This window comes from Procambarus clarkii, chromosome 41 (genome assembly GCF_040958095.1).
Source record: "Procambarus clarkii isolate CNS0578487 chromosome 41, FALCON_Pclarkii_2.0, whole genome shotgun sequence".
NCBI classification, from domain to species: Eukaryota; Metazoa; Arthropoda; class Malacostraca; order Decapoda; family Cambaridae; genus Procambarus; species Procambarus clarkii.
The window spans coordinates 13518569-13545476 of record NC_091190.1 but is presented as its reverse complement, the minus strand read 5'-3'; the positions used below and the strand labels follow the sequence as shown (position 1 = coordinate 13545476).

The following is a 26908-nucleotide window of genomic DNA, read 5'->3' as shown; positions in this document are numbered from 1 at the left end:
TTTACTCATTGGAAGACCTTATTGATATCCAATTGTAATTTTTCCACCTTAGTAATTTTTCCTTATTTTGGTTTCAACAACAAAGGATTACTGTATTGCCTGCAATGGAGAGCTCATTCATTTCCATAAAACTGGTATGTTGGCTTCTTGGCACCCTCCCAAAAACCTTAGTAATATGCCATGTTAATGTGATCGCTGTGCAGTTTCTTGCCAGCAATTTACTACCTCTCTAGTTAAGTAGGTGATGTCTACAGTTTTTAAGATTCTGCAGGGCATCACACTATGTACTACAATAGTACACCCCCCATCATCACACTACTACAATAGTAAGCCTCCTCACCACCATCACCACATTACAGTACTTCAAAAGTACTCCTCACAACCACTATTACAATAGTACCACCCCCACCATTCACATCAGTTCTGCTTTTTATAGTCTATAACCTGTTAATAAATAGTTATGTACATTTATTTGTTCTTTTCAAGACTTGCCCTTCTTTTTTTTTATTTATACTGTACATACAAGAGTTAACATTCTTGTTAAAGCCACTAGCATGCACAGTGGTTCAGGCAAGTCCTTAATCCTAATGTTTCCCCGAAATGCGACCCGCCAAATCGTTTAACAACCAGGTACCCATATACTACTGCTGGGTGAACAGAGGCTACAGTTAAGGATTGGTGCCCAGTCATTCCTCACCAGCCAGGGTACGAATCGAGGCCAAAGCACTCGCGAAGCATCAGGCAAGTGTTTTACCACTGCGCCACGGGAACAGTGACAATCTTTCTTATCTAAATCCACTTTTCATATGATGCTTCCAGGAGTGTTAATTAACAATTTAAAAAAAATTCTTGTGAATGACAGACAAACTGTGAAGTTTAAATGTTAACATCTACTAGCAAGGACACATTACATTCATTTAAAGCCTAGCAGAAGTCTTCTATCAGCTGACAGGAAAGTACTGTACACATATGACAGTCATTCCAATGATACCAATAATCTTACAGAGATATTAGGTACGTTTTGCTCTAATGAGGTGTTGCTAACTGTGAAGCCACTCACCTTGTCACCCACAAACTGTTAAGTGACTGTAACTGAGAGCAGATACACAAGCTTCTCTCTGAGTCCTGTGAAGGGCACTCCCCAGCGAGGACCAGTTCCTTAACAGAAGCAAGCAAGAAAGGAAAGAATAAGGAAGCTACATGACAGAATGATGAGGATAAAGACAAGAGCTAAGTGAATACATGAAGTTTGTTCAAAGACAGCAAGGAAACACAACATTTAGCTTTTGAAACAAAATAATTAATTTAATAACAATCGCACAGAAATCACATTAACGTGATATATATCAATTTGAAAATCCACTAGAGCTATGAGAGGGGGGGAGGGGGGCACGAACATACGAGCATGGCATTGCCAAGCTGCATACTCTACCACTAGACCACCGCCAACTTGTGGGTCATACGTAAAAATTTGGACTGGCTTCAGTCTCCAGACTTCCTGTGATTTCAGTAGAAATCCGGTTGTAAGAGACTTTCAAGTCAACGATGGTCTAGTGGTAGAGCACGTGACTGGCAATGCCGGGGTCGTAGGTTCGCGCCATCCTCATAGCCCTAGTGGATTTTCTCTTTAATAATAATAATAATAATAATACCAGCACAGGTAATAATAAAACAACAGCAGTAATAACAAAAATAACATAATAACAAATACTGGTACACAAATTAGGTTCCTTCTTCAAACATTGGTCGTGTGAAATGAAATGATTAAATAAAGTGTGCACATATTAGTAATTAAGTGATATATGACAAACAATAATAATCCAAACTGAGAAGTTACTGAAGGGAGGAGACAGACAACAGCACCTGGAGAGCACAGCACGACAGTAACACAAGTATGCAGATACAAAGTTTGAAGAATTAATATCTCATAGCCTCCTGGCTGTTATAGGGTCCACAACAATTTGCAAGCACATGTGATTTTGGAACAAAACAAAATTGTGAAGAAAAGCATACATTCATTCATGTGCTATGGGAATAAAATGTTGAAGTGTATAACGTGACTACTTCTTAAATATTGTTCTACAACGATAGTCAAAGTCACAACATTGTTAAGATTATGGGAAAACAAAATATGGTACTATTTACTATAAATGAATTTAGTACTTCAGAAAGTTTACATTAAAGCTAATTTGGATTATAACTAGAAATGATAAAGCATAACAGTATATTACTGGATGACAAAGCTAAAGTTACAAGTAATAATAAAAATATCATTGCTACAGTGGAACACCACTTTACTTCACAATCCATCCAGCCATATGCTTTTAAAAAATCCACAAAGGCAGGCTACAACTCTTTACTTTGCTAGAAACGTAAATAATGAGTCACAGTAAAAATCTGATTCTGAACAGCCCAATTCTTTCCTAAACTCAACATGTTCCTCCAATAGTATACTTTAGTATCTCCCTCACTCTCCTTTAGCACCCCATACACTTTTCCTGGAATACTCGGTAAACTAAGGCTGTTATAATTCCCACAATCTTCCCTACTACTATTTTCCTTGTACATAGGTACAATAACAACTGCATTTGTCCAAGTGTCAAGTACCTTATGTACCATCCTACCACAGTAATTTGGGATCAGTAATTTGACATTGAGGGGGGGGGGGAAGGGATATGGCAGATCTCGATATAAACCTGACGTGGATGAATACACTCCGGCTGCTTGTCCCATGACAATGAATTACTGCTGTATCTGCTTAAGATTCCACATAAATAATACCCATTTATGCATATTAACATTGTGAATTTCAGGGACAAAATTCAGTAATACTGTCTCACTACTGCCTTTAGCTCTTGCACTACAAAGCTCACAATTATGACCCTTTCTGGGAGCACTTTTATCTTTGAGCACTAGGCAGGAATAATGGAGGCAATTCTATCAGGATGAGAGGATATTATCCCGATTACTTTGGCTGCCATCTTTTTTGAGTTGGACACGTTAAATGAAGAACTAGCACCAAAGCAAGAAGGCACAGAAGCCATGGCCCTCTGCTTCACCTCTACAGTTGGTACACTAAGCACCAGTGCATGATTGTTTCCCCCTCTCCTTTTTCACTGGAGCAGAACTCAATATATCATGAATTGCCAGTAAGTTGGTCAACAGAAACAACAGCACTTCTCCCATAATCTACACTTTCAATGTCACATGTGTTAAGAGGAGCCACATCTCTAATTTAATTTCATAAGTTTTCTTCAATTCACCAGCAAAGGTTTCTTAGAAAATCTCAAAACCCCATGCATCTCACTAGTAAAAATATACATCTTGTTTTACAGAGGGTCCAGTCTTTTGGTAGTCACTGCAAACATCACGAATTTCAGCTGTCAAACTATTAAATAACTTTCCTTACAAATCATCGGCGATCTTCTTTTTTTGGAGAATTACATGAACCTCTGTGCATGTTTATCACAAAACCACCAATTGCTCATAAAATTAGTCTTGCCCATCCGACTCCACACAACTAATATTGTACCAATCATTGCAAAATGTGCAGCTTTGTGCTTTTGCCAACTTTACAACCTTTATTTTTTTTAATTTGGTACAGCTGGTACCACCCTTCGAACATGTTCAACAAAACACCAATGGCAAACCCCAACAACAACAAAATTCTAAAACCAAAGCATTTCTAAACGAAAACTGCCAGAAAACCCCGAACAGCACAAACACCACCTATATCACACAAAATCGAGGTTCCTGCGAGGTTACCACAAGCAGGCGAGCTACGACTAGGTTACACTCCTGAAAATAATCCAAATCGAAGTGTGCCGAAAGATATGGCAGTCCCCTTCGTGCAGTGGTAAGACACTCGCCCAGCTTTTCGCAAGTGCTTTGGCCTGGGTTCGTATCCTGGCCAGGGAGAATTGACCGGGCGCCAATCCTTGCCAGTAGCCTCTGTTCATCCAGCAGTGAATGGGGTACCTGGCTGTTAAACCATTTGGCAGGTTGAATTCCGGGGAAAATTGGATTAACATTTTCACGTTCCGGGCAAGAGAGCGCTGCGCCACCCCAAGGTGCGCCTGGCATTCCACAGGAGTACGCGGAAATACTGAAAAGTGTATACTTTTTTCAACTTTATCATCTCAATTCTCATCCTAGGTTTTTCAATTTGAGATCAATGTGTTCGCAATAGAATTCTTTACAGGATTAAATGCACATAAAGCCCTAAAGCACAGCATACCACCTGCACAAAACAAAGTGAGAGCGTGTTACCCGGAAGCGCGCGAGAGCAATAAAATGTGTACACTCTTTTCACTTTGGTCACCTCAATTCTCATCTTAGGTCTTTCATTTTGCTATCATTGTGTTCGCAATAGAATTCCCTACAGGAGCATATGCATATAATGTCCAAGACCGCGGTGCGCCCCTCCCGCAGCCAAGCCGAAAGTAGGCCAAATTTATTACATTTTTGACGCCATATTGAGTCGTTACCGAACATTCATCTACTAAATTTGGCACGCCATACTGCATTGTTAACAAGTGAAAGTGTTAAGGACTTACCCGAAACGCTATGAGTGCTAGTGACTTTACAAGAATGTAAGAACTCTTGTATATATAAATAAATATATAAATATAAAATATACCAAATTTTAACCCTCATTGTTTATGATACACCACTGCCCAGGTCTTCTCCCTTCTGTTCTAAATCTTAATAATTGGTGATAAGAGATGGATGAACAGTTCTTTCTAACCTTTGTTAGAAAGAATATTTGGAGATGCCAGTCAGGAGGGAGAGTACAGAGAAAGTTTGTACTGTATAGTGGTTATAGGGAAATTCAGATGGCCCTGGGTATGGTCTTTATAGATGATAAAATTACAGCCACTGTTAGAGGTATTCAGGTGATGGATGAGGTGGCAATCATAAAACACTCATGAATGTAAATGATAAAGAGTGTTGGCCATGTTGACTCACCTCTCGAGATGAGCTGTAATACCAACTATAAAAACATTGCAGATTTCTGTTCACAACTTAGGCAGTTCAGACAACACTTTCAAAATGAGATAAAATACAAAAAGTAAACAAAAAAAAAATACTAAAAAATAGACAGGAATGCAACAAGAATACTGTACCAATTTCCAGGTCACAGGAAATTTAGAAGCAGGGGGCCCTTTAGTACCCAACTATACTACCTAGAAACCATGCTAAGACCGTCTGCCAGTCAAAATTAATTTGTTTAGTTCCTAATGTAAAGCAAGGTAAGTGTTAGTATACTTATAGTGTACTTGAAATACAGTACATCTTTTCCCTTTAAGCTAGATAATTTTAGACACCAATACAGTACAACAGCCCAATACTGAATGTATACAGCATCTGCATTTCTACTGCCTCCTGGTACTGAAGAACAGGCTCAGCTTTAAAAACATTTTCTATTCATGGGTCCTCAGTTAGGATAGGTTCAGGCAATTTATTACATAGTTTTTGTAACATCACCACTCAAGAGGATGGGCTGATGTATAAGTGCGCATAACAAGCCTTCTGCATGTCATTATATGCTGAATTTGTGGCTAAGAATTGGAGAGAACATGACATCATAATGTTAAAATATGTTTTATAAGGTTAGGGAAAAAAAGGTCAATATCTCTGGATCTTAACCCTGCTATTCTCATATACCTTAAAGTTTGATTTCCAAGTTTGTCAGGAATGTAACCAACGGGCAAATTAAAAACCACTTGTATATATTAAAATACTGTACAGAACTTCTTCACTAATCTGAATTAATGTTTGCTAGTATTAATTTGGCCACTGGGTGCATGCAAATATACAGCACTGAATTTGTCAAATTTTCCAAGCATATTCTACATTCTGTTTATCAGTAATAATACCTCAGTTTTTACTAATTTAAACACACACACATACACACGATAAAATTCATCTAATTCATTTACATATAAATAAAACGATAATGTACAGTATAGTATATAGGAAATACTGTATATAATATAGACTTACCTTTGTAGAGATAAAATATTGACTTATCAGCCATGAATGATCAAAGGAGGTACAGATATTTTCAAGGATTTGACTTGCATTACATGCATACATTATAAACTCCTCGTTTGACATCAACTATACTGTATGGTAACCCAATATTACATTTAAAAATAAATTACAGGTGGTTTGGTTAAACTACAATTATCATACATGAAAAATCTAAGTGAGAGGGTGCTGCCACTGAGTACCCACCAGGCCCTGCCCCTCCCGAGTCTAAACCTTGTCTTGCCTCAGAGTACCCAGTAGGTCTAGCCTCTTCACAGTTCTGATATGTAGGAGACAACAAAATGCTATCCATAGTGGCCAGGTTCTTAACTGATCTGACCTTACCAATAAAAAGACCTTGTATGAATCTTAACTGCAAAAATTAATTAGTAATCTTCAAGACATAAATTTCCAAATATCTTCAAAAAGTTATCAATTTCATATACGACAATATTAAGGTCTAATATTAATTTTTTTCTTTTCTCCTGTTGCTCATGTTGCTCCTGCATATCACCTATACAAACTGGACATATGTTTATCTGATAAAACACCATAACCTAGGATGTTTGCATCAGACATTGACCACTACCTGGATGAGGTTCCTGAGAGTTCTACTCTCCAAGCCCAGCCCGGGGCAGGTTTGATCAGTGACAGGCTGCTGTCCAACAGGCTGCTGCTTGGAGCAGCCCACAGACTCACATATCCAGCACTTCTTGCAGAAAAAAAAAAAGGTCCAGTTTTTTCTTGAAGACTTCCACTTTTGTTCTGGCAATATTTCTTATACTTTCAAGGAGGATACTGAACAACCAGGCACCTCTGAGAACAATCAGAGAACACTGCACCAGCCTGTCAGGATGTATCTATGTACCCAGACAGTCAAATCTATTTCCAAAATGTGATTATAGTGGATTTGTAACTAAAATCAATACAATTTTAGATACAGAGTAATACAAAAATTCATGAGCCTACAGTGGCCATCCTTCCTTTATTTTTTAACAAAATATTATACAGTATCTAGGAAAAACATACATTGCCCAATTCATGTGTATAATTTATAGTGACAAGACGTCCAGATCAAACTCCAAAAAGTAAACAATCATCATTTATAATAAAAAACCAAGCTCAAAAAAATAAAAACAATTCCACCAGTTTATACGTTCCATGTCAACTGATATACAAAAGAAAATGCAAGACATAAACATTGACAAGGGATACACAGGCCAAGCCTGGCCCTGGTCTGGGCTTGGAGAGTAGGACTCCCAGAACCTCATCCAGGTAGTGGCTAATGTTTGATGCAAACATCCTAGGTTATGGTGTTTTATCAGATGAATATATTGTCCAGGTTGTATAAGCAATATGCTAGGAGCAACAGGAGAAAAAAATATATATATATTTACCTACAAGCAAGAGAGCTGAAACTACAAAACCCAACTTCAGATCTTCCCAATACAAGAAAACATTCTTCAATATACTGTACCTAAAATTTCAAGTCACTATGTTAAAGCATAAACAAGGAAATCAAATGGGCTATTTGCCATGGAGATAATCAAAGAAAACTGTTCTTACCTTTTTTCGATGAACCTTGGAAGAGACGGAGCGGACCGAACCATTGGGTGGCAAAGCATCTATGTAGGTTTTTCTTTCAGCTGCCGTCTTCACTTTGTGAGTTTCGGGTTGGGAATTACCCGACTGAGGCTTCTGAGGTACTGTTCTAGGTCGCCTAAATGGACTAAAGGACATACTCAATGAGCTTTCTGTACGTTGAGTTGTGTGAAGATCTGATCTTGTTGGCAGAGCTCCTCCAGTCACTTCCCGGAGACCTGTTCGCCCAAATTTTGCCATTTTCATTGCTGCTATTTTCATTGTTAACCGACCCTGTAAGATGGAAAACAAATTATGTCTTTACAAACTATAATATAAAATTTACACCAAAATAATGGCAGCATCCAAACAAATGGTCATTTTGCACAGACACAATGGCTTCTAGAACTGAAAAAAATTTAAAAGAAGGGTCAAGGGCATTAAATATGCCAAAACTAGAAGATAAAAGAAAAAGAGGTGATATGTACCCAGTATCACACATACGACTTGTTAATGGAACAGGACAGACCGAAATGTCATCGTTTCTTCAACTTCTGGTGTGTAGTTTGGTCATAGAGGCAATATGATCACAACTAACAAAACAATAACAGGAATCGACCAAACTGACAAAGAGGAATTCCTGAAATCTGCAACCTCAGCTCTAATGCATCTGTCACCAGATGGAAACCTAGGTCACCTGTACTACCTGCCTGCTAGACATTCACTCACCTGGTGCAGCCAGGCGAGTCATAACCTCGGTCGTTTCTCTCAAAGGCTTGGTACGATTACCTAAACCTTGGCATCCCCAGTGTCAAAGCAAGCACCAGGATCCTCATAAAGGTCACCAAGCAATGTGAGAACACTGAAGAGTACTGTACCGACACATTGACACACACACCCTGCTATCAGGTCCAGTAATACCCAATTTTAATGTTTAGTGGTTCCCAAAAATGAACCACCGACACTGAGATACCTACCATCTACAGTATCTTGTTGCTACTCTCTCAACGCTCACTAGACCAAACACCTGAGAGCCAAGTATATACTGTATGCTATCTTGGAGTATTGCCTAATAGCATGGAAATCTAGTGAGGTATAATACAGACCATAATATACATAGTTATATTCTTGAATTTTCCTTGCAAGTGAGTGATAAGTCTGTGTCAGGGGAATGGCACCAGTGTCTGGATCTTTGGATGTCTCACGACACATCCACTGCCATTTTTGTTAATATCTCCAAGTACTGCATGTACAGTATCCATTCCGGTATCATTTTAAAGAGCATCATCTCTTTTTGATTCATATAATAAGTTTTGCAATAAATCTAATATAACCATTTATTGTTAATCACCATGAACTTAAACCTTAAGTGTCCAAAGATTGGCAAGCTTTACCCTACTCAAACCTGATGATAAAATCATGAAAGCCATAGAAGAAAACTAAAACACAGATGTATAAATGAACATTGATAAATGTTCATGTATACAGTTCAAAGGTGAACTGCCTTTGAACTGTACAATATACATAAATGAGAACCCATACAAGTAGGTCTAAATGAATGATGTAAAACGAATCTATGGATATTCAATTGTTTGAAAAACTGGTCACAAAGAGTAAACCAAACAAAATCCAGTTCAAAATCATACAGTATTATCAACTCTCCTTTCATATTCGTCAACCAACACTTACTCACTGAACTTTTCAACTACAGTATCATGTGATCACACAAACCCACAGATATTACTTTTGCATCACACTGGCCTGCATTAACATATATCGTTTCCTAAGTACGTACATATAGTAGTCAATTATACCGTTTCATCATTCACCCTGTACCATGTCTTTAAAATATTTATTTGTACTCTCCCCTGGCTACCAAAAATCTGGATGCAACAGAAGTATTCTTAATCCAGTAGTAAGATCCCTGTGATCAACTGCAATTGAAAATAATTATAGATTTCTGAAGCAGAATACGATGCAAAAAACAAAACTCAATAATTTAAAAAAAAAAAAAATTCCCAAACAATTTTGATAAGAAAATATGCACAAAAAATACTCTATTATTTAAACCAATATAAGCATAATGACACTTGGTACAAATGTTTGCATGCAACAGAGTTTTCTTTTGTAAACAAATTGTGATACAAATCAGTTTCCATTGCAGTTCCTTGCATTACACCGATCTTTTGCTTACAGTACAACCAGTTCTTCCCCGAGTTTCATTTATATTTGTCACATCATTATGAGACCCTAATCTAGTTCAACTAGTCATCACGGTTGTTCTGTAACCACTGAGCATCTCACCAATCTTGTTAACACCACCAAAACATCTCATATATATTTTCACTTTAGTCATTCCATGGATCATATACACTCAACAGCTACCTTTAAAATTTCGTTTTTAAATTTCACAGCACACAAAAACCTTGAACCGAAACATCAGAAATCATTCACTTATGCAATTACTGTTAAATACATACTACTATTTATTCATTAAAAGACATATGCCTTCATTACTACTCTCTGGTTTCTCTCAATCCTGCTCATATACACCCTCACTTCACACATCATTCCCACTTTCAGATTTATCTTGCATAAACCTAGATTTGTACATCAAACTTTCCTTCCTTAAGGATTCTCCCCATTTCCATTTTGTTTCTCGATTTATTCATCAACTTCCAGACATAGGAGTCTAGCTTTGCATTCTCAAATGTGATAGATGCATGCCCTTATCTGAGGCCATAAAATTACAAAAATTACCCCATACAATCCATCCTTCATGGGCAATATCACCCAACTGTGTTTTATCCCAGCCTAGGATAAAAGTCACAAAATATGAACATCATGAAATCTTCAACAATATTCCAAATCTTGTTGGATAATTTTGTTTTCTCAGATATAACACTACATTAAAGTATATAATATTAGTTCATGATGTAAGAGAGAGACCCTTGTGTAGGAAGAAATAGCAGTGTTAAATGTTGAAAAACAGTGTGGAACTCTAACCCCTTTCAGATGTACAGAGCATCATCTCAACAGGTAAATGTAATCTCCTAAAAACCAATGTAAACAAAAGGGATAAAATGGTTAAAACAAACAGATTTAATGCAAGAAAATATAGAGAAACAACAGTGTTAAATGTAGAAAAACAGCCTGGAACATTATAAGACATATAAATGAAGTATTGGGAAATGTGCAAGCCCCTATCAGTCACTTGGGAGAGAGAGGCAGTGAGAACAAGACCAGTGGAAGGTCTTCAACAAATACGATAGGTGCAGTATTATAGATGTTTATAGCGGTGCTGCCCTTTTTCTTTATGAGTTAGAGATAGGAATTTGTGGAAATAAGAATTTTGGAACCCTATGTGTAGGGAGAATGGTGTGTTGTTAATTCAGGTGTATGTGCTCAGCTGTATGTCACATGGGGGTTATCCACATTTATTTTGTATATCCATTTGTGTATTGTGGTTAGAGTAGTGTATTGTTAAAACTCGGTCCCTTTGTAGTGACCTAAGAGGAGTGGAATAGAGTAATGACCTTAAGTCCCAGGTTGTAGAGGGAGCAGGAACCTCCCCCCCCCCCACCCTGTCTGTATCAATCCTGTGGTAGATCCAAGTACACCTCCCCCCCCCCCCTGTTCTAATCAGTGTGAGGAAATCTGGTATTTGTTAAATAAAAACCCTTTTGTAAAATTGTACCCCAAGGTGTATTTCTTGTCCCATGTAGTTAGAATTGGTGATTATTACAATATAGACCCTGCACTTACAATATTTATAAGAAAGTAAGAGTGGTTGTTAGCGATACTTTAGGATACGGCTTTCAATCCCATACCTTACAATGATAATATACATCTCTGTTTTGCTTAATGTAAGCTTTAAGCATTAATTATTCACAGTTATAGCAACATAAAATATTTGTCTCTACTCACCTGGTTAAAATTACTTTCGCTGACAGAAAATGTTTGGGTCTGCTCTGTGTCCAAATCCACTTTTTCATTAAGTTCCTCCGAGCTTTCACTATCTGTTGACGTGTCTTCTCTATACGAGTCACCTTTTTTCCGCTTTTCACTACCACTAAGTTTCTCAGTTTCTGTACTTTTTCTTCTTTCTCTACCTTTCACTACATCTGCTATAGTTGGTCTAACACATGAGAATGTTTTCTCACTAACACTTTTGTAATTCAATTTATCGTTTTGTTCTGCTGGGTCTATTTTTCCCTTTGTACATACAGGCAACAACTCTTCTGTTCTAACAGACTCTTTGTCGTCTTTTTTACTAACACTACTAACACTTTCACTATTGTAGTTCACTTTATTTGACACAACAGTCTTGTCTGACTCACATGAACTAATGTTGGACACTTTTATTAATTCATTGTTTTCAAATATTTTATTTATCCTATACAATTTAGATTTCTCACTGGAATCATCAGCACACCTTTCATTTTGAGCTTTTTGTTTTGGCGATATATCTTTATTACTTGTGATTTCAACAGGCAAGTCCCTTTTTAAATCAGTTCCACTTGGAGAGCAGGATTCTTTACTGCATTTTTTCTCCTCAAAATTTTCTTCTATTAATCTTTTATTCTTTTTTCTAGATCTTTTCTTATGCTCAGGTATCCTATTTAAACTTTTCTCTAAATTACACACTTTGCTTAATTTTTCACAGGAAAGGGAATTTTTCCCCAAAACGTGCTCCTTACCAGATCTTTTCATGTAGTCGAGTTCCTGGATAGTCCCCTTCTCAAAACCTGGCTCAAGGTTTGACAACTTACTCATGTTCAGTTCAGTCATACATTTTTTCTCAAAACCAGGTTCTCTACTTGACTTCTTTTCAAAGAGAGGCTCATTGATAGAAATCCTTTTAACACTCATATCTGCATCATATCTACCTTGCAAGTATTGCTCCTTACAAAGATTCTTATCAAAACTAGAGTCCTTCCTGTGTTTCTTTTCATAACTGGACTCTTTCCTAGACTTCCTCTCTAAATTTATGTCTCTACTAGCTATCTTTTCTAAGAACAAGTCTTTAATTTTCTCCTCTGTCCCAGGTTCTCTGTCACATTTCCTGACTGAAATATTTTCTGCATTAGACCTTTGATCTGGAGATTTTTCTTTGCCAATCTTTTTCTCATTAGTTAACTCTTTGTTCAATCTTTTATCTGAAATGGTTTCTTTGTTCAAGCGATTTTCATGGGACGCTTTATTACTTCGTTTCTCAGGAGATACACTTTTAATTGATTTCTTTTCATCAGAAAAATCCTTAACAGATTTTTTATCAAAGGTGGTGTCCTTGTTTTGTTTCTTATCTAAAACTGTTTCCTTGCTCTGCTTTTTATCTTTGCTTGGTTTTCTTTCATATGCAGTATCCTTAACCAATTTCTTTTCAGGAGTAGAATCTTTACTTGCTGGCTTCTCTATATTAGATTCCTTACTGATTTTTTCATGTGACACAGTCTTATTTTTCTTTTCTGGAACAGATTCCTTACTCGAGTCCCTACTAGTTTTCTTTTCTGTGATGTTACCTTTAATTGGCTTCTTTTCATTATTTTTTCCAGCTCTCTTGTCTGATGCACTATCTTTATCAAGCATCTTTTCTGTACTCTCATTCTTGCTCATTATGTTCTCTGAAGGTAATTCGCCAAGCGATTTGCTTTCTGATGACTCCCCGTTAGATTTTTTGTCAGTGTTACCGTCTTCATTACCCTTTATATCATGAGCATCTGTATCATGGGACTTTTCTATAGTGGCATCTTTAATTTTCCTCTTCTCTGGAGAAGGATCTTTACTCGATCTTCTGTCAAGGGAGGAATCTCTGACACCTCTTCTCTCTGCATGGGTATCTTTGCTCAGTTTTCTCTCTGCGTGGGCATCTTTGCTCAGTTTTCTCTCTGCATGGGCATCTTTGCTCGGTTTCCCCTCTTCAACAACTTCAGTTCTTATTTTTTTGTCACAAGTAATATCTTTAGAGCATCTTTTATCAGCATGGCCACCTTTACACAGGTCTTTCTTCAACTTATGGCCCACATCAATTTCCTTCATTGGCTTATCACAGATTATTTCCTTAGTTGATCTCCATTCAAGCGAAGGATTACAATTATTTTTTATTAAATTATTGAACTCCTTACTGACTTTCTTTTCACAACTTACATCTTTTACTATCTTCTCAGATAATAGTTGACTTGGTCTTCTTTCTGAATTGAACTCTATATTTGAACATTTCTCAGAACTAATTTCTTTCAATGAAAGTTTATCTGGACTAGTATCCTTATTCAGATTCTTTTCAGAGTTCAGTTCTTTAGATATTCTCTTAACACTATTTGATTCTCTACTTGAATTTCTTTCACTACTTGTATCCTTATGTGATCTGCTTTCAAGCGTTAATTCTCTACCCACTTTTCTTTCAGTTGCTATTTCCTTATTTAAAGTCCTTTCAGAGCTACAGTCTTGCACATACACTCTCTCCACTTCCTTTTTATCAGGCATGTCCTTGATAAACTCTCTTGATTTATCATCACTACTACATGGCTCTTTTCTTTTCTCTTCCCAGGCATCTTTTTCTACCTTTGTTTTATTCTTATCATTACCGTTATCTTTTATATCTATAACATTCTCTATGTGAAAAGTCTGAGTACAGTGATCAATGGAAGTGCCTGATGTCTCTTTCTTACTGGGATTACAAACTGTGTCAGGCTGCCAGCTGTTGCTTTGAGATAATACAGAGTTCACACTTTTGCTTGATTTTGGAGAATCATAAACTTTATTATATTTGGGCATAGAGTCATTACATGGTTTTTCTGGAGTCTTTGAAAAATTATTACCCAAAACTAAAGCTTTTTGTTCATTTTGTTGCAAATTTAGATTTTTTGTGCTGAAAAGTAAACGGTCAAATTCACGATTTAATTCTAGTTCCTTTTCCCGTCTCCTCTCTTCCACTTCTGCTAAAGAAACTTGCATATTTCTTCCATCCTCAGTTTTGTCTTTGTCACTCTCCTCCCATCTAGCTGTGAGATCACACTTCCTTTCTGGTGGTGATGCACTATCTCTCTTATAAGGCTGAAAAGAAATTGTTCTTGTTTCTTCTACCTTTAACGCAAGAAGAGGCACACTGGGTTTGCTTTCGCTTACACCTTTCGACCTAGAGATGTTTTCCTCGATAACTGAACCATTCTTTTCAGATTTTGGCTCGCCTACAGGACCAGGAATCACAACACTTACACTTTTAGCTTCGTTAGTGAGCATTTCTTTCGCCACATGCGGACTACTGTCGGATATCTGCTCGCTAACAACTGAGCTACTATCAGATCCTTTAGGTAATGGCACTGGTTGCAATGGTCTGAATTCATCAGTTTTTGATAAATGTATACTTTTATGTACAGTTTTATTTATCTCACTATCAACTCCGTCACTAGTTTCATCATCACTGAAAATGCTTGATTTGACAGTTTTTTTCTCCTCCAACACAGGAACTTTAGTAACTTTACCAACACCAAATCCAACAGTTGCTATTGAATCACAAGAGGAAGAAGTGAACAAATGTGACGATTTATGCTTCTCGTACAGCTGGGATGATTTATGGATAGGAGATGTTGGAGAATTCTTGACTTTCCCATCAGTCCTAACAGCACCTCCGAACCCCTCACTCAATGTTAGTTTAGGTGCAGTCAGCTGTGGCTTTCTCCTTGGCAACGGTTTGTTCATAGGACTGGAATCACCATCTTCATATTCCTTTTTCCTCTCACCATCAGAAGCAGAGGAACTACTATCACTCCAATCTGAGCTATCCGAATCAGAATCCTGAAACCATAATTTGAAAAATCGGTATGAATCTTTAAGAATAAATTTTAAGAATATTTATCCCTCTAAACATTACTAAATACTGTAAATACAAGTTGCACATACAAAATTATAGTAAAATAATTTGGCTCTTAAAAAAATATAACTGCACTCATTTCAGTTACAAAAGTACAATACTATATATGCACCTATAAATTCTGCACAAGTCTACCTGCATGCATGAAACTTTCATCAAATGCTTACTTTACAGAGATATTGACCTACACGAGTGAAACTGCTATCATATCCTTATTTCATTGAGATATTCATGTTACTGCGAAAATAATAAATACTAACACACCCAAAATACCGTGAGAATAAGGAAGGCTGGCTAACACTTCACATTGGAGAAAAATAAGAAACAATAAAAATAAATGATAACCCTAGGGGCTAACAAGACAAGAGGGTAATAACTGTAGAAAGAATTATATAAAAAAGCACATCAAAATAAGGAAAAGTAAGAGTGAGATGATGAAAACCAACAATAAAGACTCATTATGAAACCACAAGACAATATGATCCACCTTGTTGTGCAGAAAGATACAAGTTATTAAAACTAAGACTAACCTTCTAAACACACATCAAAGAAAATTACCTGGCTCCCACTATCTGACTTGGAGTTTGTTGGTGAAGGGGACCTTGACACAGAACGTGATTTGATACTTTCCCTCGATGCTGAACGTGACCTGGAGCTAAGCCTTGAATCCGAATCCGATTCGGAGCCATCAGTATCAGAATCATAGGCATCAGAGTCTTCATCACCTCGGTCTTGATCCTCAACACTGTCCCAATTCTCATTTATTGTCACCAACTGGCCTTTAGAATGATCGGGGGACGGAGAGTCCTGAATAGAATTGCAATATTGTATCAGTATGCAGAACTACCTGCCTGGGAATGATGTTTTAAATATAGCCAAAAACATTAGAAATAAAAACTAATATTAAAAATGAACAATCCTACTTTGCCTCGATATCAAATGTCTATACAGTACTTGTAGGAATTTCCCCCAAACAATGTAAGGTAAGAACTAATGCAAGCACAAGAATAACCTGTTTTTAACAACAAATTGTAGGGAAAACGTTTTTATGAATGTAAAGTCAAATTAGCACGAGATAAATATCCCTTCCCTTGTGTATTTTACATCTAAGGTTCTTCCTATGTACAACTGTTCTAATTTTTGCATTGCTCAAAGATATTTTCCTGTTTTCACTCTGCATATATTAAACCCTGACTATGATATGATAACAGTAATGTTCTATATAGTTAGAGAATGGTGTTCTACATTAGGAGGGTCATGTAGAACAAATGGATAATTAAAGAGTGGTGAAAAAAAAAGTATGAGTGAATCTGAGGAGAAAAGAAAGTTGACGTAGACAGGAATGATAGATGCAGTATATGAGAAAATATTGTATTATATGAAGAATGTGCAAGTAGTATTAACAGGCAGGAACAAGTGGAAACAATTTGTTAGGGTATGACTGGCATTTTATTTTTTTTACAATAATTCAAGTGTGAGAAAATCTGTAGCAGCAGTGACGAGGGTTCGAACCTATGCAGTGGGTGTTTCCACGCACCCACTTCTAGCGACTAGACCTCGAAATGGAATAAGGATTGTAACCTGGAAGTCTTTTGAACACAGGGATTTCCTGAGGCTTCTACTGAACCCAAAACAGGATTTTCATACAATCCCTCCATGCACACCAGTTGCCATCCCAGCCTGCCATCTAAAACTTGATCTACCTCTGACGCTCCTCTTTCATTACCCAGAGTAATCACACTAACGTGTTTGCATCAATGGATTTGGCTCTAGTGGCTCTGACTATGACCAAGAAAAATTAATATACCAAGTTCCATATTTAAAGTTTCATCGCAACTTGAAAGCATTTATCTTTGCAATGAGTAAGAGTATTCTGAATATAAACTTGACAATATACTTCAATATCTACAAAGCAACCTCATATAATTTTACATAATTAAAAATTGAATCATTCAAGGTAATTCCACACCTCTTCTCTGCTGATTAGGCATTATGGAAACTCTGTTCTGTATTGAACCTGATTGTTGTGTGTGTGCATTTTTTTTTCCACCATAATGACCACTTTTGATGTCTCTGGGATTCCACTAGTTAGGTCTGAGGATCATTTTACATATATAATCAGACACAATCAATTTGGAAAATCTATAAATCTAAACAATTCTCCAACACGGGATCAGAAGCTAGGATATCCTTGAGAATGACGACCTGGTGTTTTTATGCTAATAATGATGAGAGGGAAAGATAATGCAGTCCCAAAAACTGGGATGTTGCAGGGATGAGGATTCAGTCGTGTTTTCTAAATTCCTAAAACTTACCGATTACACTTTGATCAGCATGCCAAAATATTTAGCCAAACAAGGAAAATGTACATATATATATTTTTACCAGCACTTCATAATGAAGTGAAACCAAGATAACAGTAGTTCTTTATTTGTAAATGTTATCACATATAACGACAACTCTTATCTTCGTGTTCCTCTTATATCATTGCACACATTTTGTGCTTTCTTAAAGCAAAATAACTTCATCAATTCTTTTTAAATTAAATGTGCAATACTGATACTGTAGTGCTAGCTAAAATTAATTTAATCTTATTTTTGACAGCTTTAAATACACAGTAGCATACTGTACAAGTTTAGATTAGATTGTTAAGACTATTTATCCAAATTTTAAAATTATCTTATCTTTAAAATTATTATAATAGAAATTCAATTTTTAAAACATATTGTATAAACATTTTTTTAGTACAGTACTGTATATACAAATTAAATTTCTAAAATAAAATGTGTCAAATATTCTGCACTACAAATATTTTGGTTACGCTAACCATCTGGCAAACAAATAACACTCACTCGAATAGCTTGTATATCCACTGTTGAAGGTAAATCCTGTGGCTCTTCCTCGTCCTCTTCCTCTTCATGGGCTACTGAAGGTGGCCCCCACATGTGGTGATGGTGAGGCAGGGGGGGTGTTATATGCGGATGGTGGTGAGGTGGTGGCGGTGAGGTAAGGTGGTGGTGTGTTGGTGGTGGTGGCGGTGAAGTCAAGTGGTGATGGTGGTGGTGTGGGGGAGGTGGTGGTGGGGGTGGAGGCGACGTCAGATGGTGGTGGTGGTGGTGATGGTGATGTGACGAGTGGTGAGGAGATGTGAGTGGAGGAGCAACAAGAGGATGTGGTGGAGGGGAAGCTGATGCCAAGGAGACAGCTGGAGGAGTTGGGGTTGTAGCTGGCACTACAACAGATGTCTGTGCTAATTGTTTTGCCCCCTCAAGTGTCATGGGCTCAGCCAGTGTGGCACTCTCCTCCTCATCCTCACTCAACATCATATCCTAGAAATGAACCTCAATTCAGACAATGACCACCAAACCACACATCAGAAAATGAAGAAACAATGACGTCTCATTCCATCCTGGGCCATTATCAAGTCGTGTAATAGAAGGGACAGGCAAATAAATAAGGTAAGGGTGAGATGAGGGGTGCGGAGTATCTCGCTCTCTTACCTTATTAATTTGCCTATCCCTTCCTCTATTTTATTTCATGACTTGATAATGATCCAGGACAGACCGAAACATCATCGCTTTTCATTACCTGATGTATGGTTTAGTCAACATATATTCAGCCACTTTATTGTGACTCATCATTTACAGACTTAACATATTAAAGTGTATCAAGTTGAAGGGATATATTACACCATAAAACTGTTTTAAATCCAAAAGCAAAGAGGACTTACACATTCTCAAAAAGGAAATTGAAACAGAATTGATGTAACTACATTGGAGAAACAATAGATCCATGAAAGATAACTACATACAATATGTAATTTCACTCAATAAACCTTATTTTCAGTTGCCATCCCAGTAATTATTTTTCAAATAAAAACTAATTCTTAGAATCTTCCAAAACATGAATTATGAAAATCTTAAATGTTAGACATATAATACAACATAATCTATTGAAAGTCAATAACAAATCCTATCCTCTGGCTCCATTTCTTTGAATTTTAAGCCTGAAACTAAGTTCCCATGTTTTTGCTGGCCTAAAGTTGGAGGGAACAGCGAGACCCTACACAAGTATTAGCAATGATCACTGGAGTTTATCTACAGAAATACATTGCAACTCTGACTGCTAGTCTTACACGACTCCTGCCAATATAAAAGATTAGGAGACAGGATGGTTGATGATAATATTAAGGAAAATGAGGCTAAACAATATATGGGAGGAGAGAAGGTATTCAGAGAAGTGAGTTAACTATTATGAAAAATTAATCCCGGCCCTAGTCGGAAATTCTTATACAGTACTGCAATACCGTATAATTATTTAATACTGTACCTTTATATTAATCACAATGAAATTTAAGAAAATTCTCTTATTAAGCATTGATGCAATTTACTTTCAATTAAGGTTCCTGATATTCATTATACTGTACAAGGGTTTATTAAAACATATACTTAAACTATAAATGCTGTACTATATGCATTAACTACTCTACAGGTATTTACATAATTTATAACTGTTCTTTACATAAATTTGCATAAAGACATAACCAAGAATACCCAGAACATTTATTACAATTCATCAAAATATAAAAATTTGCACTCAATAAATCTACCTGATGATCTGCATATGTTGAATGGTAAGGATCTCTGCTTTTATCTGACGAGGGCTGTGACATGGTGCTGTATGGATCTTGACGCTCCATACGAAAGCACAGGATCACTTCATGGTATTCCTAATTACCATGATGCCTGCAATTGAAAGAACAATCAATATTTTGTTTTTATTAGCATCAAACATGTATCCTAAGAATATGAGCCCAAAAAGATTTAAAGATAAAAATAATAAACTACAGAAGACATGCTGCTGCTTTAATATATTTGTCAATGCACAAGTTACCTCACTTATAATGAGGGACCCATAGCAAGAATGTGCATCAGATACCTTCATAGATATAGAGTATTTATGATGAAAGGCCTATTGCAACAATGCTTAGTGGTCTATGTTCTCAACTCTCAGTGGGGGGATCACAGGTTCGATACCCAGGACAGATAGAAATGGTTGGGAATGTTTTGTTTCACTTGATGCCTCTATTCACTTAACAGTAAATAGATACCTTAAAGTTAGACAACTGTTGTGGGTTGCATCCTGGGAGTTTTCGTACAGGTACTTCAATCTAGGAAGTGATCTCTATACAAGTCTACAATATAAATAGTACAGGCTTCCTGTCATCAACAACAAGAATTAGATTAGAGTCGTTTCCTCTTGTCACTACAGTATAAGGAATGTCAATAAAATTATATTGCTGATAAACCCAATATTGGAAACAGCCACAACCTTTACAAAACTAATAATAAAATGGTTCTGTAGTGAGTTTTAATTGTTAAATATTTGGCAGTGCCAAAAAAAAATTGGCAGTAATGACAAAAAATATATGTGTACACTATTATACGAAGAACAAAACTATTCACTGACCACATTATCAGTGCAGTAACTATTTGTTATGATCCAGTGTATACCAAAATATAAGTATACCCTAAATATACACTGGGCCATAACTCTACAGTGACACTGTATTATGTTCCCTGTCAGTATTGTTCACTATTATATACATTCCATATAAAATTAGGACACAAATAATTTTTAGATGTGTTAATTTTTGTTGGCGTGTTGATAAACTCCCCAAGTGACTTGTTAACGAGTATTTGTTAAGGTGGGTATGCGAGTGTTAACCTCTTGTCTCTGCTTACCTCATTACTTGTGAAAATTAATGCACTAAGTTATAAATTCACACAGTAAATTGTAGTCTGTTTCATCTAGTTTTCCCCTACCCTGGATATATTTACTTATGGTCAAGTGTTTTTACTATTGAGAAGGGATCCTAGCACTACGAGGGGTCATAACACATAGCTTAGCTAAACAAATTTTGGGGTTCAGTTCCTGAATCCTTTAACTAACTCTGTAACCTTTTCCATTCCTGCTCACAGGATGGGCATGGAGTGCATAACAAATTAAATAAACTAAGGAGAGGCCAAGATACAAAGTGCAGCCAGCAGCCATGGTTGACCAGTCCAGCAACGAGGAAGCCTGGCCTGAAGACCAGGCCGCGGAGACACTAAGCCCCGAAAACACCTCAAGGTTAGGTAGCCATTACAAATATGTGCTCTATGTTCAACTATGTAACTAATTCATCAAGGCTGTAATTTGCTTAGTTAATGAATTTGGGGGTTCAGTTTCCGAGCCCATTATGCCTATGTAACCTTACCCACTATTGCTCAAAGGATGGGTTTGGGGGCATAATAAAATAACTGAACACAGCTAAAATGTATAAAATATATACTGTACAATGGAAACTGAGGATATGTTAAATAGGAAACAGTGTTCACAACCAAATTCAGATAATATAAAAACTATATAAAAAAAATTATAACAAACAAAAATACAAATATGTACAGTACTGTAAATAAACAAAATTTTTGAATTTTTAAACTCGACAGTCTTAAATTTTGCATTTAAGTTGCAAATGTAAAACTCTCTTAATTAAGCACTTTAAATGCAGCATATAAGCAGTTACAGTACTTGTAATAGATCTCGTCGGGATTTGACATAGCTGAATAAAGTAAACAGTGGTTAAATCCTCACTTGCTTTATAGTAAAACCTATGAATCGCATCTATTTGGAGAGAGAAGAATCTCTTCTTTTTTCTTTTATGGACAACTGATGGATAATGAGCTACATGATCCATATAGTTCCTATTTAAGTTAACCTATTTGTTAACTAGTTATTAACATATCAAAGACCAAGAGAGAATCACTGTAGATACAGTATATTTGACCTTTCTAGCCAACCTGTAACTGTAAAGGGACCCAGCACTGTTTGTGATGCAGGCACGAGAGAAGTCTCCCCTTCAATAGTGTCAATCAGCAGATGACGTGCACATTATTTTGTCAGTCATGCTAAGTTCTATTGGATTTTACCAGTAACTGGATGGATGACAGCAATGGCATCTTCGTTGTTGGCCAGATCTCAATAACCCTAACAGGTTTCTTGTCCCTGAGAATAGTATACAGTACCATTTTCCTTAGAGTTTGCATAAAATACTGAACCTCCTTTCACCATGACGGCTCAAAATACCATTACAGGTAGGCCATTTGAGTCAATAAAGGCCTCTACAAGGAGAAATCCAGAAAGGAAACATATGATGGATTTTATGTAGAAACTAGCAATACAGTAATTAAGAATATGAATACAGTAGTTCCATGTGCACCAAGTACAAAGTAAGCAAAGCAACTCTTCCTGATATTATGAAGGTTAAACCTCAAATATGTTGGATGTTATGGTCAAAGCAAAAGTGATATAACCATGTGTAAAAGGAAACTACAGTACTGTAGTAAATTAAGCTATGGTAGTGTTGACAACTCGGTGTAAGTAATAAGCCTACATGCAGACACAAGTGCAAAAATTAAAAAGTGCCAGGATGGTTACTCATGGAGTAGACAAATATTTCCATGAAAATTTGCCTATGTTGGGAGAGTCAGCCAATGTTGTATCTCTAAATAACTGCCATGAAGAAACCCTAAATTTAGTTAAGTGTCCACTACAACAATTAGTGTATTCACTACACACAGAAATCACAATAACATGATATAACGAGCATCTGACTTAGGCACAACTAGGAACGTCCCGTGCGTAGGTTCGAACCCTCATCATGGCCCTTGTTGATTTGTTCATTAATGTATTCAATAACACTTTTCAAAATTACAGTTCTAAAGGCAAATTGTATTTTAATTTTCACTGATTGTGGGAGAAATCACTAACTTGTTATCCACAACTTAATCAGATCAATTCCATCTAAAGATGGCCAGTTACCAATCAGTATTTTACTCTTATATACTACTGTATTGTGTTCAATTTAAAGGTTCATTATATGGCTACCGAAATAGTAATCCTAGGACTTGATACTTCATCTACCATTGTGTTATTTACAGTACACAGAAAACCTTTATTTTTCTACTGTCAAAGAGAATGGCGAGTCTGTCCTTTGACTTTGCCAAACTACAGCAAATCTAATCTAATTTTACCTAACCTAGTAGGGCACAGTATTCCAGAAACAAGAACAAAAATTACTTGGTACATGGTTTAATACACATTGTATTTGAATACATCTACCTCAGCATTCTTATACACACTGCAATCTAAATTACAGTAGAAATAAATGTTACCCCCCCTCAGTCAAGACTTGAACTAGACCCTAGCCAATACAATAAATAATTCTCCAACATACCAGTACTCAGTTACATATCATGTAAAGTCCTCTATATTCACACAAACAAAATCTTGTCTAGTTATATATACTGTACTGTACAGTACTTGTATGCTTTCATTATAAGAAGCCTAAAATGTGCTTTTATAAGTTAATCTTGTTATTTTACACCTAGACAAACACACACTTAAGCTATCTAGAAATAAAAAAGCCAAGGTTTGTACTGCATGCAATGTTAAATAATCAGACTACTGTATGTACAGAGTTGCTATGTCGTCAGAGTGAAAAAACAAAATTAATAAACAATCATATGAAGAGTCCACAGAGCATAAGCACCCATATGACAGCTTGCAAGACAATGTAAGGAACAACCATTTATACAGGCATATAGAAATTCAATCTATATACTGTACACACACACACACGTATATATAAATGCTGTATTTGTAAAGCCACACATAATTTGCTCACACAACTTCCAAAAAGTGTCTTGGTACCTTTCCTGCAAAATTCTGAGTTTTTTACTGAATGCTAACCTAATCTACAGTCAAAATCACAACACTAGTAATATGCTTATGTGACCTAGCTGAGTTAATATTATGCATATTATGTCTGCCCTTATTCAACAGAAACCTTTATATATTCAAGAACTATGAATAGGCTGTGTACTATTTTGTGGTGCCACATTTGTGATGAACTTCATAAAAATTAAATGTTAATGACAATTCAGTGTTTTACACTGAACAGTATATTTAGGACAAACACTTGGGGAATATTGTAAATGATGGTAATTTTCTTCTTATACTATACAAACAATTATTAATTTTGAAACATTAAAAAAGTTAAGGTAAATACTGGTAGCCTATCCTTCTCACTTATTCCATAATTGTTTAATTTGTTTTAAGGCTATTGCCTATACAGTACTGTGTTAGCCTGTATCTCTGTAATAGTAAATATAACACAGCAAATACCCACCTATTAGTGATCTTATTAACAATGTATAATCAAGCTGAATGAGTGGTTCTTTGCACATGCACTATGAATAAACTTGAGCACAAAATCAAGCAGCAAATGAAGATATATTGAAAAAACATATATCATTTACAATTGTATAGCATTCCCATTTTACTGTACTCTATCTTTAATAAATGACTATACATTTACTATGAATATACATATTACTATTTGTTCCTGGTTCCCCAAATGACACGAATGGTAAATATCTCTTAACAATTCCTCATTCCTTACATTAGCATATTTACAGTATATCCCCATTTACTTTACTTTCACTAAGATAATCATCCTGAAGGATATTCATGACACTTGGGATATGTTGTGGAGGATGTGAGTAATTAGTAAGTGACACTATAGTGAGGCCCATCCTCTCTGACCCCCACACTCACTCCTCACCACCACTCTTACTAGACAAGCATCACACACTTTGCTGTTTCACATATCACACGCTTATTTATAGCACCACAAGAGGTGACTGTGACACGACAACTGCTAGTGGTGGTGGGGCAGGAGGAGTGTGGAGTACATACTTGGCATCACCCTCCTCCATACTGCCCTGATGCCTTCACCCTACAACAGTAACACTGGAGAGTGAGAGACACACACATTGTTTACAAACTCACTTCAGGACCCAACCATTCACTTGTCAACACTTGTCAGGTGGTGAGAGGCACTAGAGGGGGCCGGGAGAGGCGTCACCTTGGCCCGGAGAGGGACAGGAGGGACAGGACAAGGAAGGACAGTTATCCCCGCCACGGCCTGTCTGTCCCCGTCTGTTTGTTATGGTCCATCTCAGGTGTCCCGGACCATCACTCGCCTCTAACTTGCTCTCGCACCCACGCTATCTTACCCCGTCACTTCACGTCTACCGCCTGCTGGTGCCTCCCACTACCTCCTCAACGCCCACCACGCCAACTGACACTTTTACACTATTAAACTGACCACGACAATAATCATTTCCGTCCCTCCAGGAAACCGTTTGTTTTGAAAGGCGACTTCATCTGGGGGAAACATCCTGTCTTTGTTACCTCGCGCTGGGCCGCTTCTCCAGGCCTCTACGCCCGTTTTCGGCCCCCACGCCCACTCCAGCTACATTGATGGGTGTGAAAAGGCCCTACCGGTCGCGTTTGTATGTCTTTGATGAGGCGAACTTACTAAAATAGTCATGAAGAAGCGAAAGTCAATACCCAACACGAAAACAAAATGGCGGTAACTTGGGGACGGAGAGGGAGAACGGGAACCGCGACCTGTGCACACTTATATTGGGCGGCCGCTGCTGCCCCGACCCTCCTGCCGCCCCGCCGCCCACACCCACGCCCACCACCTGCACCCCACAACCCACCTGCCCACCCACACACGCCCACATACAACCCCCAGCGCCACCCGCTCCTCCAAAATGAGTAACTGCACACCCACTGTAGAGCTAATTTACAATGGGACATTAACGACTCTACATGTGATCCCGCTTGAAGGCGAATTTAAGCCGTTGATTCAACCTCAAAGTGATATATACTAAGCGTTCCCATAGTCATTGGACTCGACTATAATTAAACGGGTAATAGAGTGTGTGACTTTAAATAAACCGCGTGTGTTAATGGTGCTCACTTGAGTGGCCAGCTAGCAGACAGCTCGGACTTGTTTGTTGACACAACCCAATTGTATGGCATTTAATTTTGTAGTGTTGGAGCACCCATCTGGGACTCCTCATGACGTGGTGAATGACTTGAGTGTGTCTCAGAGGCAGCTCTACACACTCAGCTCGTCTGAGGCACTCTGGCTACACTTGCAGCATAAGTGCATAGTGGAATGTTGGAAATGTATGTTGTCTAGATTTTTAGTATAAGGAGTAAAACAAAATTAAATAAAAGTTGAAATACTGGGGAGCAGAGTTTTTAAATCGTTTACCTCTTAGAATTGTATTTTAAGCGTCATATGCATTATTAACTACGATTAACGGATTGCAGATAGGCGCGCAGCCTAGCTCCTTGCACCCGATATAAATATATAAAGTCCCAGTATTAGCAAAGTTTATTAATCAAAATCGTCTTAGTATAGTAATGATGTACAGCAACGCTTCACATATTACGATAAACCATGAAATATGACTACTGTGCTCTCTGTCATGCGCCTTAGCTAGGTTTAACGGCAATTTC

At 37.1% G+C, this 26908-nt stretch overlaps 1 protein-coding gene across 6 annotated transcripts in view; it reads right to left on the bottom strand.

The window, feature by feature from the left end:
• The window catches only part of LOC123761033 (histone-lysine N-methyltransferase ash1), a 126984-nt gene extending 100556 nt beyond the window's left edge, over positions 1 to 26428 (bottom strand). The window contains exons 1-6 of one of the 6 annotated variants that reach the window (XM_069339361.1): positions 26361 to 26428; positions 20094 to 20229; positions 18337 to 18813; positions 16043 to 16291; positions 11542 to 15408; positions 7600 to 7908 (exon numbers count right to left, since the gene is read on the bottom strand). In XM_069339361.1, coding sequence (XP_069195462.1) covers positions 7600 to 7908; positions 11542 to 15408; positions 16043 to 16291; positions 18337 to 18813; positions 20094 to 20183 — 4992 coding nt within the window. In that variant the 5' untranslated portion in view covers positions 20184 to 20229; positions 26361 to 26428. Of the gene's footprint in view, positions 1 to 7599; positions 7909 to 11541; positions 15409 to 16042; positions 16292 to 18336; positions 18814 to 20093; positions 20230 to 25378; positions 26224 to 26360 lie in introns of those variants that run through there. The other 5 variants (XM_045746875.2, XM_045746876.2, XM_045746880.2 and 2 more) reach the window with 5 other exon arrangements.
• Between the last annotated feature and the right edge of the window lie 480 nt (positions 26429 to 26908).